The 18,682-nt window shown below is 35.8% G+C and overlaps 1 protein-coding gene across 4 annotated transcripts in view; it reads left to right on the forward strand.

Annotated features, from left to right (window-relative positions):
• The window catches only part of AGL (amylo-alpha-1,6-glucosidase and 4-alpha-glucanotransferase), a 38,678-nt gene that overhangs the window by 11,511 nt on the left and 8,485 nt on the right, over positions 1–18,682 (forward strand). For 2 of the 4 annotated variants that reach the window (XM_080407051.1, XM_080407052.1), the window contains exons 11-28: positions 347–486; positions 2,896–3,083; positions 4,610–4,733; positions 5,304–5,467; positions 6,016–6,117; positions 6,354–6,506; positions 6,587–6,737; positions 7,907–8,031; positions 8,142–8,254; positions 8,379–8,513; positions 9,027–9,157; positions 9,698–9,834; positions 11,482–11,615; positions 12,720–12,895; positions 14,660–14,762; positions 16,035–16,260; positions 16,699–16,810; positions 17,139–17,274. In XM_080407051.1, the coding sequence (XP_080263177.1) occupies positions 347–486; positions 2,896–3,083; positions 4,610–4,733; positions 5,304–5,467; positions 6,016–6,117; positions 6,354–6,506; positions 6,587–6,737; positions 7,907–8,031; positions 8,142–8,254; positions 8,379–8,513; positions 9,027–9,157; positions 9,698–9,834; positions 11,482–11,615; positions 12,720–12,895; positions 14,660–14,762; positions 16,035–16,260; positions 16,699–16,810; positions 17,139–17,274 (2,550 nt within the window). Of the gene's footprint in view, positions 1–346; positions 487–2,895; positions 3,084–4,127; positions 4,252–4,609; positions 4,734–5,303; positions 5,468–6,015; positions 6,118–6,353; positions 6,507–6,586; positions 6,738–7,906; positions 8,032–8,141; positions 8,255–8,378; positions 8,514–9,026; positions 9,158–9,697; positions 9,835–11,481; positions 11,616–12,719; positions 12,896–14,659; positions 14,763–16,034; positions 16,261–16,698; positions 16,811–17,138; positions 17,275–18,682 lie in introns of all 4 variants that reach the window. The other 2 variants (XM_080407053.1, XM_080407054.1) reach the window with 2 other exon arrangements.

Below are 18,682 nucleotides of genomic sequence, written 5' to 3' on the forward strand. Positions count from 1 at the left end.
CCTTTCATAGTGCAAACTGCTCTTGTAGGTGGAAGAGGAGTGGAACTAGGAAAGCTTACACCTTTTGTTTGATGTACTTTATGCCACTTGGGTATCTGAAGAGCTAGGGCTTTAATCTTTTTTTACTAGCTAACACTAAGATATTGGCAACACCTGTCTTTTCTCCTTCGAGGCATGCTACGAAATAGGAAACTCCCATTCATTTATAGTCAAGCAGCTGCTTTTTTTTGTATAGTGTGTTTTATCTACAGGGCAGTTCATAACAAATATTTTAACTTCAAAGGCCATACATTTCGGCTTAGGTTACCTGATGTGGATTTTTTTTAATTGCCTGTCTGTTCCATAGGTATTTCACTTATCCATTCAAAGAGCTGACTGTGGAGGAAGAAGAAACTTTGATACATCAGCCAGATAAAGCTTGTTATTTCATGGCTCATAATGGCTGGGTTATGGGAGATGATCCTCTTAGAAACTTTGCAGAACCAGGTTCGTAAAAGAACTTTGAATCATCTTATAAACCTTTTGAATAGTCTAGCCAAAGCAAAAAGGATTTTATTTAATTGATCTTTTCTCCAGATGTATTCCTATGAAGCTTCAAGATACTTGGTTTATAGCGCTTTTACTTCCCATTCAGCATAAAAAATCAACTGTAATAACTGGGATTTGAGGTACAGTTTTGCAAGATTTGAGAGGGAAACGACCAGCTTTCTGCCACTGAAATGGGGACATTCTGTCTCCCTGCTTTTATCATTGTCTTTGTTGCTTACTTTGTTCTAGTGCCACTGTTTGTTGGCATTTCCATAAGACAATGACAGTGTTGCAGAAAACTAATGCAATAAATAGGTGGACAGTTTTTTGCTGCATTAGTGAGCAAAAACTGGATCCTTGAAAGCCCCACTGAGTGGCAGTCAGGCAGTCAAGAGATGACCCAGTTAACCTAAATCAGGTATGCAGATTACTTGTGAAGGTAAGAGAGGGTATGAAATCACCATGCACTAAAATATTGTATTCTAACTCTTTTGGGGACAGCATTGACATCCAATAAAAGCAAGGCTGACAACCTTTGTTTTCAGAGTAGTCATTCACTTTGTAAACTGAATCAACCAAAGGCCAGTTTAATTTTAATTTAAAACATCTGAGAGTTTTAGTCTGGTTGAGCAGCTAACCTGATTGATAGTCCAGAGTGATCTGGAGTTAGTGAACACCTCATTTCTGCAAAATAATCCACAGCCCTTTCACTGCTTCTTATTTACTACTTTTTTTTTTTTTTCCTGCACGAGAATGAAGATAATACATGTTTCACAGATGATTTTGTTCAGTTGCCTTTAAGCTAATTGCCCTTTCTTCTGGGCTGACTGTTGTATTTTTTTTTTCCTTCGGTCACTGGCTTTAGTTAGCATAGCTAACTTCCATTACTGAATTTTCTTTCTCAATTAGTGTATGGCTTTTTGAGCACTTTATACTTGAGTTACACTTTTTTTTTTGGTTGCCACAAGTTATTTCAACGGAGAATACAGTGTGAAAAGATGATACATAAGGGCACAAATAGAAGTACTGCAAAACAAATGCAGCCAGTTCAGTAAATGGCCCTTAAGTTGTGGTTTATATTCAAAGCCAATTTTTCTGTCCATGTAGCTATGTTGCCGCTAGCGAAGATAAAAGATAGGCTTAAGTGAATGTTCTTGGAAGCAGTGATCTATAATTCCTGCTCTTTACTTATTAGGTGCATGCTCTTGTTGTGCGAACTTCCTTGTGTAGGTCAAATCGCTTATGTGTCTGTAATGTGAGCCTTCATTCTGGTTGAAAAACAATCTCTTTGCTGAAGCAGGATTACTTTGCAAGTTTTACATGTTTCTTGGTCTAATTCAAAGTTCAGCCACTAAAGTAACTGTGGTGATGCATCGGTATAGCTGGTCCAGGAGTAAGAGAAAGCAGTGGAGTAGCTATGTCTTAACTATCCTCTGTGGTGCTGACCCTGTTCATGCCTTGATCAGGTTTAAATAAGAGGAATATAAATATACTTTCAGAAGACAGATGGCTCAAAGCTAATTTTATTTCTCATATGTGGGGTCTGATTATTGACAGTTCCGCAGTCATACCCGGATATTACTTGTTGAAAATAGTGTGGGGGTTTGGTAGGTGGGTTGAGTTGTTTTTTAAATTGTACTTCTCCTGTTGTCAAAGATGTGGTTTATATAGTACAGAAATATATTTTTTTTTTAGAAATGACTGATTATTTAAGTTTTTGTCACAGTTAAATGTCAGTATATTCTATACAGTAAGTATATTACAGGTGAACTCTGATTTAAAGATTTTTTTATTATTATTGTTGATTGCATCAAAAAGAAGGCAGAAATAGTATATGAAGCTAGAAGGATAAATATTTTCATACACAAGAATTATTTAAGGACTTTGTCCATTTAAGTGACCTACCTGGAAATTTGCCTTGCATCATCACAGTCTGCTGTTAACAGGAGATGAAATTTTAAATTGTGGCTGTGGCAGTTTATTTATGGTAACGCAGTGAGATACTTCTTTGAATTCAGCCAGTATAAACAGCCAAACTACTGATTTTGTTTGTTTGTGTGCTGCTTTTTTCTTATTTTTTTTTCCTCATGTACAGTTTTTATACTACTTTGAAGAATTAAAAGGAATTTGATTCCAAGCTGAAGAATTATTTCAGTATCACTAGAGGAGTTAAATATTTCCTTGGAGTAGTCTGAAATTGTACATCAGTGTCAGGTATATAGCTCTTGAGCTGATATGATTATTGTTAAAATTTTTACTCTTCATCAGTGTTCTCTAGCTTTTCAGCAGCAGAGAATGAAATACCACATTTTCATTTTGGTGCACATCATATATACACACACTACAGTGAATTTGTTTCCCTTACAGGTTCAAATGTTTACTTGAGAAGAGAGCTTATTTGTTGGGGAGACAGTGTCAAACTGCGTTACGGTAATAAACCTGAAGATTGTCCGTACCTCTGGGCACATATGAAAAAATACACTGAAATCACTGCCAAATATTTCCATGGTGTTCGTCTTGACAACTGTCACTCAACACCTATTCATGTAGCTGAGGTACGCAAAATCAAGCATGTGTATTATAAAGCAGTTTCTGTCTGTGAAATAAGTCTTGTCCTGTTGCTACAAAATCTGGAGGATCTATAAGGCAGAGTTCAGGTGTGAATGACTCTTCCTCTTACCATAAGCAAAGTTTCTTGACTGGTGATGTTTAGATAGGGTTTCACCTGCTTTAAACAGTAGAGTGGTGTAACTGTTGTATCTTTTAATTATCTGCTTTAGCTGAAATACTGTGGATGTGGTTGGACCTGGCTAACTCTGCCCTCATTTAGCTATATGGGCTTAGTGCAGTGACTGCCGGTATCCAGTGTGTCAATTTTAGCTGGGGTCATTGCCAAGACACATTTGGAAGTCTTAGTGTTTCTTTGCCATATATATATTTTGCTATTGCTGGAACAAACAAGAAGTGGTTTACTTCCCAGAATTTAAAAGTTAGTAAAAAACCTGCAAAAAGTTTAGTCTGGCGTGCTTATTGCTAAGATCAGTGTTTATTGTTTACTATGGAGCTGACTACATCCAGAAATTGTACGTACCTGGTAAATTAGCTTTCAATAGATCTGAATGGTGCAGCTTGTTCGTCTTACCTTGGTCACAGAGCTTACCTAAATCTGTGAAGAGCTCTCTAAAACAAGTTCATTTCCCCACACAAGTTGTAAGTCGCACTTAAATGCAGCCATTTCAAGACTCCTGCCATTTTTTTCCTTTATTCATTTATTTGGAGGGCTTAAACTGGTATCTGCCTCAGATTTCTTACCTTAACAGCTGTCTCTTATCTAGCCTTTGTTCTTAAATTTTTAGTTAAGCTTTTGTTTAAAAACAAAGTTGTAATTAGCTTAAAGTCTTCAGAGAATTTCATAGAATTACTTAGTCCATAAATAAACTGTTAAATATAAACATGGTTTTATGAATCTACCTGTTATTACTATTTTTAATGAACTGCATATATGAATGACTCTATTTTTGGTTAACATTCATGTTAATTATTGCATATACATAGCTGACAATGAATGTCTTGCATTAAAAATGTATTGTGATCTATAGGAGATGCTAGCAACAGCCAGATCAGTCAGACCTAATCTTTATGTGATAGCTGAACTCTTCACGGGCAGTGAGTACATTGACAATGTTTTTGTCAACCGCCTGGGAATTACCAGCCTGATTAGAGGTACAATAAGCAGTTGAAAATTATGTAGGATTGTTGTGTATGGTTTGGAGTTTTTAAACTAACATTGGTATGCCTTTTTTTTTTTCCTTACATATTCATGTTCTTTGCTTATGCAATTACCTCTTCTTCTTCATGTTCTTTTTAACTTCTCCTGTGTTTGTATGCTAATTCTTGATTTTGCTTATGTTTGTGTGTCCTCTTCTGTGTAACAACTTTTTTGTTCCTTAATTTTGGCTTTCTATTTATCTTTGCTGCATGGCATTTTCCTATTGTCCAATCCCTGCTTAGCTTTGAAACTTGTCCTTTTTTGTATCTACCTTTCCCCTTTCTGTGGCTTTTTTGGCTGTGCTTTTTGCAGTACATGCTGGACACAGCTAGAAAATTGCGAGCTGATTTGTATGTAGTGGCTGAACTGTTCACAGGAAATGAGGAGCTGGACAATATCTTTGTGAATAGGCTGGGCATTACCTCCTTAATAAGAGGTAGGCTTGCTGTATGCGTGGTCTCTTTCCAATGAGAGATTATAGATGACGTGCTTTTTCCAAGGAAAAGTTTTCTTCTGGATTATGCACTTCTAATTTCATACTCTCTGTAATCAGGAGTACAGTTTTTGTATTATGACTCTTATGATACTTGGCAAAAGACAAACTACTAGCTGTAAAATAAGAGAAGACATCCTGCATAGTTTACAGAATGTTAAATATTTCACTCTTATTCTAGTGACATAACAAGAAGTAGCACGGTTCTGCTGTGCAAGTCCTGCATCATGTCTGATTTTTTGTTGCATGAGTTTCTTGAAGCCTATGAGAAACAATTTCAGATCTCTGCTTTTTTCTCCCTTTTGTGCCTTAACTTTCTTTACCATAATGTAGTAAACGGAATACTCCAAGGTTGTGTATCCACACTGGAGAATATAGTTATATGCGATGGTTTTTTTCTTAATGACTGAACACGCCAAAATAACAACTGTAGAATGCTGCATTAACATCTTTGTGTATGCTGAACTCTATGGTAGTTGTTATTATGAAACACTTACCTATTTTGTCCTTTAGAGGCAATGACTGCTTATAATAGCCATGAAGAGGGAAGGTTAGTTTATCGTTTTGGAGGTGAACCTGTTGGCTCTTTTGTTCAGCCACGTTTGAGGCCTTTGATGCCAGCTATTGCTCATGCACTGTTTATGGATATTACACATGATAATGAATGCCCAATTCAGGTGAGCACTCTACTGAAAACCAAAGTTTACATTTAATGTTTTCTGAATTGATATGTCTGAACCATAGGAAGACTTGGTGCAATCTGGATGCTTTTCCTGAGCAATATTTAGGAAAATTGTGTTTCAGATCTCTCAAGTTTTCATGCAGAGAGTAAGATGTTATAACAACCCCCTGTGACATTCAAGACTGTCTTTCAAGGGAAAAAGTATATAAAGCTACTTAATGAGCTGGTTTAAATTCTTTCATTCCAGCTACTATAAGTGGTGGAGTCTGCTTGTTAACATGTTCTCTGAAGCTCCTGTTTTACAGGACAGAATGAGTGTGGGGGGGGGCAATTGGAGCACTTATTTTTGAGGGTTTCTCTTAAGTTGCTTTTGTTTAGTGTGTTTATAGTATTTTTTTTTCAGTAATACTGTTGTGATTGAGAAAACGATCATGTGATTAGCAACTCCTCTGTTAAACTGAGTATATCTTGTGTATGCTGAATTGGGAAGGATTAATTATGTCTTTGTATCACTATTTATTACCTACTTATTTTTCAACATAGCACCGGTCTGCATATGATGCTCTTCCTAGTGCAATGATTGTTTCCATGGCATGCTGTGCTACAGGAAGCACCAAAGGCTATGATGAACTAGTACCACACCAGGTATGTGTCTACAGTTGAACTCCTAAGTTACTTCTAAAAATGTAAATTTTTTTTTGTCCTAAAAACATATATTTCAACATCACTTATTTGAAATTCCAAGCAGTTTACTAGCTGGTATTACTTCAAATAATCCAATTTCACATGAGATTTGAATTGATTATATAGTTGAGGACTCCAGCTGTTTGTTTTTTTCCCCAGAGTAGTTGATATTTGCTTAAATCTTAATTTCTTCACAGATCTCTGTAGTATCTGAAGAGAGGTTTTATGCAAAATGGAATCCAGCAGCACACCTGTCTTCCGGTGAAGTTAATTTCCAAACAGGAATTCTAGCAGGAAGGCTGGCCATAAACAGGCTGCATCAGGAGTTGGGGGCCAAAGGCTTTAATCAGGCAAGAAGTGAGGTTGACAATGCAGTTTTTTCATATTTATGTTCTGAGGGAGCATAGTTGCAATGGTATGTCTTTTCTAGGTGTATGTAGATCAAGTTGATGAAGATATAGTGGCAGTGACAAGACATTGCCCTAACACGCACCAGTCTGTTGTGGCTGTAAGTCGAACTGCCTTCAGGGATCCTAAAACTTCCTTCTACAGTAAAGAAGTACCTGAAATGTGTATCCCAGGTAATCAGATTTCTTTTTAAGAGATACCAGATGTACAAAAACCTGAAGTTATTCCAATTCTGTACCTTTCAATTTCAAATGCATGAAATAAGAAAATCTTCAGTATATAACACTCCTTTTGTATGTGCTAACATGCACACACCAAAAGTGGTTAAATAATCAAAACCAAACTTACCTTTCAGAGGCATTCGTATTGAGTACACTTCCTGCTATGAGCTTCCTGTGAGGGCATGGTTTTGTTAACTGTCTCGTTTGTGAACTAGTAAGAAATATTCAACAGCAGAATGGTTAATTGTACGGAGTTGGGGAGGGAATTACTATTTATTAAGTTATACTGGGGAGAAAGACTAAAACATCACGCTTGTTGATGTCCTTGCTATTCAGCTTCCTTACATACAACTTTTTCTGTAGTTTTAAAATACATCTTAGTAAGAAACAACTTTGTACTGCGTAAGTTAATGTAAAGGTAACATATAGGTAATACGTACATAATACTAATTAAATAAGCTAAGTATTTAGTATATTTAATAGTAGCGAAGCATAAGAACTTTTATACATTACCTGGATGTATTTCTGAAGAGAAGCTTTCCAAATTGGCTTTTTAAGTGTACTCAGTTCTCTGAGTGGATGTGTGTGCCTGTTTTCAAGTCAGACATGTTATATGTTAAGGCATTCACAAGTGGCTTCAGGACTTTGAATGCCTTAGTTTGTAGATTACTGAAAGGACAGAGGAAAATAGATATAAAAGTTAGATATTTAATATAAGTCGTAAGTTGTTACACTTTGAAGATAAACCCTCTTTAGCTCTATTTTGGAAACCAATCTAATACAGTCTCCTGAAAGAATAATAAGGAAAGTAACAGAGATGGTGAACAGTAAAAGACAGGCTTTAAGTCACTAATTGTTGACTGATTTTTATGGTTAATGTATTATAAAATAACAAAATTTAAGTTTTAAATACAATACAGCCAGTGAACATGTAATGAATGTTTATAGGCTGTTTAAAAGACTTCCCTATATGTTTTGTCACGTTTGGCTGTTCTTCAGCTGTACAACAGAGACTTATATTTTGAATATTTAGGGTTTTAGGTTTTGCTTCATGTTTTCAAAAGAATCAATTTTAAATTAAAGTATCTTAACAGCTGCAACATGATTTTAACTTTCCTTAGGAAAAATAGAAGAAGTAGTACTTGAAGCTAGAACTACTGAGAGAAGTGCTAGTCCTTACAAAAAAGATCAACATTTTATAAATGGACTGCCTAATTTCACAGTGGAACTCAGAGAGCATATCCAGGTAATTAGCCTCCTTCATCCATCTTCTGATGTAATATTTTGTAATTTGTGATAGTTTATATTAGAAAAAAGACATTGAATTTCAGTTGCAAATGTGTTTTCTTTTCTAAGATCAAAGACAGTAAAATTATAAAGCAAGCTGGAACTGCCATAAAAGGGCCAAATGAATTTGTTCAAGAAATAGAATTTGAAAAATTAACACCAGGAAGCGTAATAGTATTCAGGTATGTTGTTATACTTCCTTAATGGCTGTTTGGTTAATTAGAATGATGGGATTCTTTGGTTTGAGTCTTAAGAATAGTTATTGTAAGTGCTATGTTACTACAAGTTATGCATTCACATTTACAGAGTTAGTCTTGACCCAAAGGCACAAGAGGCTGTTGGTGTACTTCGCAATCACTTGATCCAGTTCAGCCCTCATTTTAAATGTGGAAGTCTTCCCGATGATCATTCATCACCTATATTAAAAACGTTATTTTCTTCGTGAGTATTCTTTAAATTTTTGCAGTAAAACCAAGAGCACTACAGTGGGAGTGAAGAACAGTCTGTAAACTTAGTGAGGATTATTTTTTTTTATTATTGCAGGTGCATTTGGGTTGTCAGAGTATAATAAAAACTCTGAGATGTTCTTTCTATATGTATAATACTAAGCAGGGTTGATATTTAAAAACTTCCCAGGTTCTTTTGTTCATGTTCTGTGTAATTGCTGCATGAAGTAGATTTACAACATGGAGTGCTTGTCAGTGTTGGGGTGTGATTGTTCAGGGTTTGTACTTAATACTGGGTTTCTAAATACTGAAACATCTGATCAGAGCATGTCAGAACATCTGAAAAACTGAGCTCTACGTTTCCAAGATTAAGTGGTGAGGGAATTGTATATATTTGATTATTTTAGTGTAAGGCTGAAACTAGAATTTTCTGTGAAAACCTTTCTCTGTTTCCTTACTAAAGTTTCTTTTGGGTTTGGATTTGTTTTTTCTCCGCTATTTTTTTCAGTATTGCATCTAAACTAACTTTGGCTGACTTAAATCAAGTACTGTATAGATGTGAGGCAGAAGAACAAGAAGATGGTGGAGGCTGTTACAATATACCAAACTGGTCACCACTGAAGTATGCAGGCCTCCAGGGTAATAGAATTCAGCATTCTTTTTGCTGTCAAGAGCTGCTCAATCTAGATTATAACCTTAATGCTGGTTTATGGCTAGTGCCGTTGTTTGGAAAAAAACCTAAGTTTTTTCTGCTTGACCGTGCTACTAATCAGTCTTGTACCCAGGAAATTACATACTAAACCAAAAAGCTTCACTCTCAATACTCTGGGCTTCAAAAATAAATTTCAATAAAATAAAAAGAAAATATATGTGTACCTCCAGTGAAAAGTCACAGTTAATTAAACTGTAGGCATTACTAGATCACTGAGAAATGCTCATTTACCAAATGTATGAATTCCCCCGTGCTAGTTAGTTCACAGTGATTTCCATAACTGTTGAAGTTGTATGCTGTGGAAACTACAATTCAGTTGTACCTTAACTCATTCCACAGATCAAGAGAAGTAATACAATTAAATCCAGTTAAAGCATCTGTTGCTATGTGCCTTTTCCTCCTGAATTGTAATTGCCATTTGTGATAATGGTGTGTCTTTTAATACAGAGTTGGGTTTGTATCTTCAGGGTTAATGTCAGTGATGGCAGACATTAGACCAAAGAATGATTTGGGTCATCCATTTTGTGATAACTTAAGATCTGGAGACTGGATGATTGATTATGTCAGTAATCGTCTAATTTCACGTGCAGGAGCCTGTGCAGAAGTGAGTAAAAAATACTTATTTGGTGACTTCAGTTTTTTAACTTACTAGTTTGTTTCCTTTTCAGTTACTGGTATATTCTTAAATTCAGTCTGTCTAACATATTTCTTGTCTAGGCAATTTCTTTTAGGAGGTTAAAACATTAATATGTTTCTCATCCCTCGCCTCAATCCTATTTAAGAATAGAATGCAAAAGGTAAGTGAAAAATACGTAGGCATGGAGGGATTAGCTCTTACATAAAAGCCTGCAGGGATCCTTCCCTGTTTATCACTTACCCTCAAATGAAAATGAGGTAACCATTTGGGTTTTTTAAGTAAGTACTTTCAAAAGAGAGCCTAAATACTACTTAGGCATACGTGATTATGACAGTTACGGTAAGATTGCACAGTCCAGCACTGAGAAGATAGGAATTACTGGGATTCAAATTACTTGTATAGCTGCATTACAATACAGTCTTTGTCAAATTTTATTTTCCTGCACGGCAATTGCTTTATTCATTTCACAAGATGAAGATCTGATCTGGGTAACCTACATAACTAATGTAATGATAATGGCTTTAGCTTTCTAATTTAATTCTGTTCCTGAAGTCAAGTGTAGTGATATAAAGCAGTCTAATGTATTGAAGTGAATACTGAATCTGACTTCAGAGACTGAGCTTTTCTAGAAAGGAACTTAGTCTGATGCTTGCGAGATGTACTGCTCTTCAAAGACTATTGCTTATTTTTTCTGTGTATTTTTTGAGTTCTTAATTTGTACTGTCTCGTTCTGTTTTGCAGAAATTGCAAAGTATCTATAGCTCTACTGAAGTCACACGAAACTGAACATTACAATTCCACTGTTTAAATAAGTAACTTTCCCTTGATAATTTCCAGGTTAAAAGTGTAGCGTCATCATGTAATTTATTGACACGTACTTTCTTCACCTGCAAGTTTTAAATCCTTAGTGACTTCCTATTAGGTTGTCATAATGTTCTTTAACAGTACTAGGAAGAAAGAAGAAAAATACTCCCCAGGTGTCAAACATTTTGCAGTGACACAGGGATAGTGAAGCTCCAGAACACTGAGTCCTAGACCCAGATCTGCAGTCATTTTCACTAGTACATAATCTAGCCCCCTGATAATTTTTCTATCCCTGGTCTCAAGGTTCATCTCTTCAGTCCTGTCTTTTTAAGAAATTAGAAACCTCCGTCCCACACTTGGGTTGTAGTGATGCCTTTTGAGTTGCAGGTTTCCTTTGCTACTCGGTTTTAATAACTTCTTTGTGATAATTCATTTTTTCCTACAAGGCTAGCAAAATATAATCTCTTTCTACAGTTCATGTTCTTGCCCATTTATGTCATAGTACAGATATAGTACAGATTTTTCTATACTGTTGGAGTTCATCTCTAGTAGCTGAAATTTTGGAGCAGGAGGGTACAGCAATTCTACGACAAATATCCAACGTGGACAACATCTTAGATGTGAATGGTTGCATTCTAGTGGTAGTGTTAGTAATTAAAGATAACCTCATCTTTGTGGTGGTCAAGCATAACTTGGCTGTCATAAATATACAAAAATTGTACCAAATATTTGAAGTAAATGGATCCTGCAAGCACTGGTTTTTGAACCCTAGTGTAACCAACTTCTTCTGATTGTATTGTATTTTAATAGGTTGGTCAATGGTTGAAAGCCATGTTTGTCTACCTGAAGAGAATTCCACGTTACCTCATCCCATGTTACTTTGATGCCATATTAGTGGGTGCATACACAACACTTCTGGATGTGGGATGGCAACAGATGTCTAGGTATGCTTGGCATGTCAGAGCTGTAGGGTACCTGTATATATTTGCACCTTTTATGTTTTATCTGCTGGAGAATGCAATTTGAATATTTCCATACTCATAAAATGTAAAAGGGTAAAATTGGTAGTATATATCAAACCCATCTTCTAGTGATGGTGGTTTGGAAGGGTTAGGAGGTCAGATGTCTGTCCAGGGTTTGAATTTATAACTACCGTTGGCATTGTGCGGTAGTAGGAGGAAAACTTAAGCCAGTATTTCTTTGCCAGGCTTCAGAAACTTTATTTGCTTTTTGTTTTAGTACGGCTGCAATTCTTCCTTGAAGTTCAGGGAAAAAAGAAAATATCAGTTTGTAGTGATGATGATGCTTTGTTCGACATTTCTTTAACACAGCTAAATAGCCTTCGTTAACTGAGCACTTGGCTTAGTTCTTGAATTAACTTTAATCTTCAGTGTCTGCTTCTCCATTGTTTCTTGGAAAGAGGAGAGATTGATTTAATGGAGGCCTTATTCTAGCTATGAACATTCTGAACAAATGAATATTGTTTTGTAAAAATACAGATGTTAAAATGGGAATACAATTTGGTATGGCTGTGATACCATGTGGAAAGTAGTATGTTTTATGAAAAAATGCTTGGAGATGAACTAGTCAGGAATGCAGGTGGCATTATTTTAGACAATGTGTTAACTGATTTATTAATTTACAGTTTTTTAATCTATATGAATATATGTAAGAATGTGGTGATCTTTAAAAATACTGACTAGGTTTGACAAACTTTTTTCATAGTAAAGTATATTTTATTGTATTTTTGATGGCATGTAGGCACCAAGTAAACCAGAACAATTCCCTTTTTTTCCTAGAAGTGTTTGACATAAACACACCCATTGGCATTAATAAATTAAAATTTAAGGCTAAAATTGGGCACCTATTTGGGGGGGAAGTGATTTACAAATTAAATCTTATGTGCAAAATACGAATATTAACTCAGTGTTCATTTATTATATTTAATATGCATAATACTTACAATAATTTCCTGTAAATGAAAAAAGGTACATTTTATAGACTGATATTGCTGAATGTAAAGTTATTTTAATTATGTTGGATTACAGCTTTGTGCAGAATGGATCAACATTTGTTAAACACCTTTCCTTGGGTTCAGTCCAGATGTGTGGGATAGGAAGATATTCTTGTCTGCCAGATCTATCTCCTTCCTTACATGATGTTCCCTATAGGCTGAATGAGATTACAAATGAGAAAGAACAGTGTTGTGTTTCCTTGGCAGCTGGTAAGGACAATATTTGGAATGGGGGAAGGGGAAGTGAAGTCTTCCAAAACAGTTAAACTGGTTTTAGTAACTATATTAAAACTGTCTCCATTGTGCTTGGGATCCATATGTCAGCAACCACATATAAAATGTGTAGGTAGTAGTTTTCCTCACTTCCCCCTGTGCTTTAACTTCAGTTTAAGACAAAGATTTGCCCGTATTAAATAGGAGTTTTGTCTAGCGGTACTACTTTGGGGACAATCATGTTACTGCTCTTGGGGGAGGGGGAGCTTATAAAAACTTTACTTAGAGACATTTTAGCTATATCTGCTTTTATCATATATGGAGATCCGTAACTACGGGGGTTTTTTTCTTTCCAGAAGACTTGCTTGAGATAAATATGTTTAGCATAGTAAGTTTTGGGTTATCTTTATTAAATACAAATTTAGGAACTGAATTGTAGTGTAGTGCAAGGGTGAATTTATTTGTAAGTTCTCAGAAGAAAGAACCATTAGCAGACCAGAAGAATGCCTGATCTTGAAACCATCTCCAAAAGGAATGAGCATAAAAGCAGTCAGCAAATAGTGTTTATACCTCTTGAGTGTTCTGCCAGCACCTGGCAGTCTTTGAATTGGGCACTGTCCTATGTGAGAAGTATTATCTTCTGTGTTTAGTGGCTTAGAATGAGTTTATTTTGTTCTGAGTTGGCCCATAGCTTTTCTGAAACCATAGAAACTTTTAACATCCACAAAGTCTATGGCATCTGTCTCAGTGGGGTGTTTATTTTCTTCTTTTTGCTGTCTGTCTTTCTTTCCTGGAGTTTTATTGCTTTTAGTTTCTGGGTTTTAGTAACATTCTGTTTGCCTGCTTTAGTGTTACCTAGAAGCACAGAGGCACAATGTTCCCTTAAATTGGTCATAAGGATTAATTATACTAAAGGCTTTGGGTTTAAATATTCCCCTCACATAGGAGCTGGTAGTTGCTTCTGAGATTTTTAACTTGTACATGGATTGTCATTCTCAAGTGCCTTTGCCAGATACTACAAAATTGCAGAGGTGTGGAGGCCATATTTGAGTATTAGCAAATACTTTGGAAAAATAAGTGATAAACTTAAAATGTTGTTCTAGCAAGCATGCACAAGACGGTGGTGTTTTGAAACTTCACCGTATGGACTTTTTTGTTTGGTAGTTTGAAAAAGTGAATAACTGGAAGAAAACGCAAGGATGGGCCTTATTGTTTTAATTATTATGCTTTATCGGTCATAATAATTTTTAAGGTTACATGTGATAAAGTCTGCAGCAAGATGTAGTTCGAGAAGCAGGGTTCCTTTTATAGTGGCTAAGAACGGTTTTGGCCTGAAGATATTCATAGCTCTCCGGTCTTAACCCCTTTATGTTTCTGAGGTGGCATGGCTCTCGTATCTAAACTCTTGCCAACAAAGCATTATAAATCCTGTCACAGTTCTGGCGCTTTTTTGTTAGTTTTCTTTCTGCTTTTTTTAATTAAAGGATAGCACTTGGTTAAGTTACAAAGTGATTTAATAAACATTTAAATATGTCTGTTATTGCTATGAGAAACTGTGTTGCATGATCTTGAAATTCTAGAAGTTGTTCTGAAAGGAGGTTTTATCGAGAACTTGGTCTAGAAGATTGTTTAAACCTCTTAATCTAGGGAAAAAATAACAATGTGAATATATATTTACTTCTGGTTATTTTATACATACGTGTGTACTTTGAGGTTTCTGCCATATCTATAAATGAGATGAACAATGACATTTCTTTTTAGGTTTACCTCACTTTTCTTCTGGAATTTTTCGCTCTTGGGGAAGGGATACCTTTATTGCACTGAGAGGTCTAATGTTAGTTACTGGGCGCTATCTAGAGGCGAGGTAAGGCTGAGTTGTTGCTGCTTCTTACGGTTTTGCAATTAGGTAGGAAGAAGGCATGCTCTCAAAATTTGAGATGACATGCAAGCTATTAGAAACAGTTGATGTGCAGTGTAAAACTTTAATGGCCCTAGATGGATTTGGGAGTTCTCTCTAAGTGGAGTTAAAAATACTACTTAAATTACTCCCTTTTGATTTCTTCGCAGTGATATGAAGCTGATGTTCTGTATAGACAGGGTAGTTTTAACCTCTATAACGCTACTGTTTGTCCCTAAAAAAAGCGACACTGTTTCAAATGTACTTGTGTCATTGTTGCTGAGGAATAATATCAAAATTACTTATTCAAAAATTTGAAGTAGCAAGAGAATACTATATTAACCAGAAAGGTATGATTGCATATCTGTGGAAGGTTTTTTGGGTTTTTTGTTGTTGGGTTGGGGTTTTTTTTGTAACTGCTAGTATTTGTCTAGAAAACAGCTAATTGTGCGTTGTTACAATTTGGTATCTGTTTGGAAACGCTTAACCTGAAAAATGACCCAGATACAAGCCAGATTCATTGATTTAATATTTTTGTAAATCTTTTGATTTGAGCAGAGCTCACCACATGATAAAACCATAAAAATCAGTTGTTTTAAATTGGTGTGTATTTCTGCTGTTTTACATTTGGGCAACTGTTGCCTTTTTCATGCAGTAAGATCTGCAGTCTACTAGTATGCTTATATTGCCTTTTAAAGCTAGTTGGAGTCCATGTTTTCTGCCAGGTATGCACAATGGTTCCCAAATGAAACTTCTCATAACCTCAGTTGCTGTCACCTCTCTGTATTTTAATAGGAAATTCCCATCTGCTCCTGCCCTCCATCCCTATTCCACTCCACCCAGCAGAATGCATACCAGTGTAATCCCAAACAATGTCAGTAGAAACATTCCCTGTCACCTCGGTGGGATTTGGATTCAGGCTCTATATCACTACCTATGAAAAAGCAAACAACCTTTTCCATATGAGCAGATGTATGTTTTGTACAAACTGATTTAAATGTATTCAGTCTGGGGAATTTGCAGGGAATAGATGACTCTTCATTGTAAAAGGAGTTCATGCTAAATGAAGTAATATGTAGTTTTCAACAGCAAACTTCTGGCATCTGTCTTTAAGATCATGTTTGTCTCCTTGACTTACCTTGCTATTAAGGTAAACTCTTGTATGCTTTGTACTTAATGCTTGGTCCAATAATGGCTGTGAAAGTAACTTAGTCAAACTGTGTTTTTCTCTTGTTACAGAAACATCATTTTAGCATTTGGTGGGACTTTAAGACATGGTCTCATTCCCAATCTGCTTGGCCAGGGGACACATGCCAGATACAATTGCCGTGATGCTGTATGGTGGTGGCTTCAGTGTATCCAGGACTACTGTAAAATTGTTCCAAATGGATTAGATATTCTCAGGTGTCCTGTTTCTAGGATGTACCCAAGAGATGACTCTTCTCCTCAGCCTGCAGGCACTATGGTAAAGTTCACTTCTGATTTAAGTATTTAACACAACTATAATTTCTTAATGAAAGGATGTAATTTTTCTAGCTATAAGAACCTGCAACTCTCTGTTTATGGTGCAATTTGATTATAGGAAAAGAATTCCACATTTTAGGCACTTCTCACTACATCTGTATCACATGATTAGACAGGTGTGGGGGTTGGGGATGGAGAAAAAAAATCCATTAGCTTCTGAATTTTTTCTTCACTTTTTGTCTTGAAAATATGTTTATATGAAAAAAATATACAATGTATTGTCATTGAGAAAGATGCCACTGAAATTGTTAGATGCTTTTCTTTTGAAGTATTGTAAACTAGAGCCTAAGAATTGCTACTGTTTGCACGTTAGATAGAGCCTTTCTACTCATTTTTCATCTTGCCTTTCACATTTCCTCCAAACACACGATCAATCTAGGATCAGCCACTTTATGAAGTGATACAGGAAGCAATGCAGCGACACATGGAAGGCATAAATTTCCGAGAAAGAAATGCTGGTCCACAGATAGATCAAAACATGAGAGATGAAGGTAATACATATAGAACACTTGCTATGCAATTTAAAAGATGACAATGATATTTCATATTTCTTTAGCTATTAGTATATTTTTGAAAAATTAATTTAAATACATTTAAGGTTTTTGAAGTGCCTTATTGTTTGTTTTCAGCAACGGTTTATGTTGTAGTACAAGTGATCTTTAAATAAAAATTCACTTAAAGTACAGTTGCCTTCAGAAACACACCTCAGATCTTGTTTGGAGATGTTTTTGCTTATTTAGGAAGTTTGGATGGGGGTGGGGGCAGTTGGCGTTTTGTTCTGTTAAAAACAAAGACTTCACACATATTCTTGCTTGGCAGGTTTTAATGTAACTGCAGGTGTTGATCTTGAAACTGGATTTGTCTTTGGAGGGAACCGCTTCAATTGTGGCACTTGGATGGATAAAATGGGAGAGAGTGACAGAGCTCGCAACAGAGGAATTCCAGCTACCCCAAGGTACAAAATCCAGGCTTTGAGGGGGGATTTTTAAATTACTTACTAAACTGAAATTCTTCAGTAGAACTACCATGCCTTCCATTAACACATGTGAGAAGTCATCTGTTTAAAATGTTTCTGCCTGCTAAACTGTTAATGGTATTGTTTTCCTTTGTGCTCATTTGAAGAAAAAAAGGTGTGTTTTTAGCAGGTGAAGCCCTCAACTTCAGGCATGGTCTTAGCTCCTCGCAAAGATTCGACTTTTAAAGTGAAGTAGTAAAATGCAATTCAGGAAAAATTGGATACTTGTTGTACTAGCAGTAGTTTGTTGTTTAGACTTATTATAGGAGGTGTATCGATTGATAATAGTGTTGTTTGAGTACTTATTTAGAATTCAAAAGTATCTACAACATTTATGTTTTAATAGTTGAGTTTATATGTTTTAAAAATAAGCTCTTCACTATGAGCTAGGAAATTGCTGCATGCATCCTTGCTTTAGTACAGTGTCAGTTTCAAATCAGTTGCCATCTGTGGGTGAGAACTGTAGGAAAACATTGTCTTGCTTGACAAGTCAAGCAGTTTAATTGGGAACCAAGAGAAGCTGAGGTGTCTGCCCTAGAAAGGCTAAGCGGGTGATGCTGGAGAAAAATTTTACATCAAGCAGGCAGTAAAACTCAGTATGATATAATATGAAATTTATGCATTGGTGGTTATCTGAATATTGCCTGGAAAAAGAAGTAAGTCCAAGAAGTGCATTTATTGTTCATTTTAGTACTTCACTTTGGACTTGAGTATTCCATTATGGAGAAATATTACCGAAGTTACCAAAGTGTGTGTGTGTAGATGAGAACCTCTGTATTGAACAGTTTTAACATCAGAGGACCAAGTTGTTTGGGGCTGATCCTTTTTTCATGTTCTTAATCACTGGTATGAAATTATATTGTATCTGTGCAAATTAGCTAGGTATAACACCTCTTTAAATTAGTCTTTTGTACAGAAAAAAGTATCTGATAGCCAGTTTATGATGAATTTCATTCCCTGGCTGTTAGCTGATAGAACACCTTGTCTGTTTTCAACCCTTTCCTCTGTTGTTTCTTTATCAGCTGCAATCCTACTGATGTAAATGGAAGTTAATTGGCGCAGTCTGCTTATGCTAATGTTCTCTTCTCTTATTCTTGGCCCTTCATGGAACTCAAAAGTACCCTATAAAACTGAATGTGTCTAAAGGTGACAGATAAGCTTTGACATAGATAAAGATAGGCATCTAGGGAAAAATAATCTAAACCATGCCTACACAATGCTGTCAGAACTGAGCTACAACACAGGAAGAAAATATAAGTTATTGGTAGCTTTCTGAAATTGTATCTTAATGTACAGCAGCAGCCAAAAAAGCTAGTAAAAAATAATAATAATGGGTGTCATCAGTAAA

Source organism: Falco punctatus (genome assembly GCF_963210335.1).
Source record: "Falco punctatus genome assembly, chromosome: 11".
In the NCBI taxonomy this organism is placed as follows: domain Eukaryota; kingdom Metazoa; phylum Chordata; class Aves; order Falconiformes; family Falconidae; genus Falco; species Falco punctatus.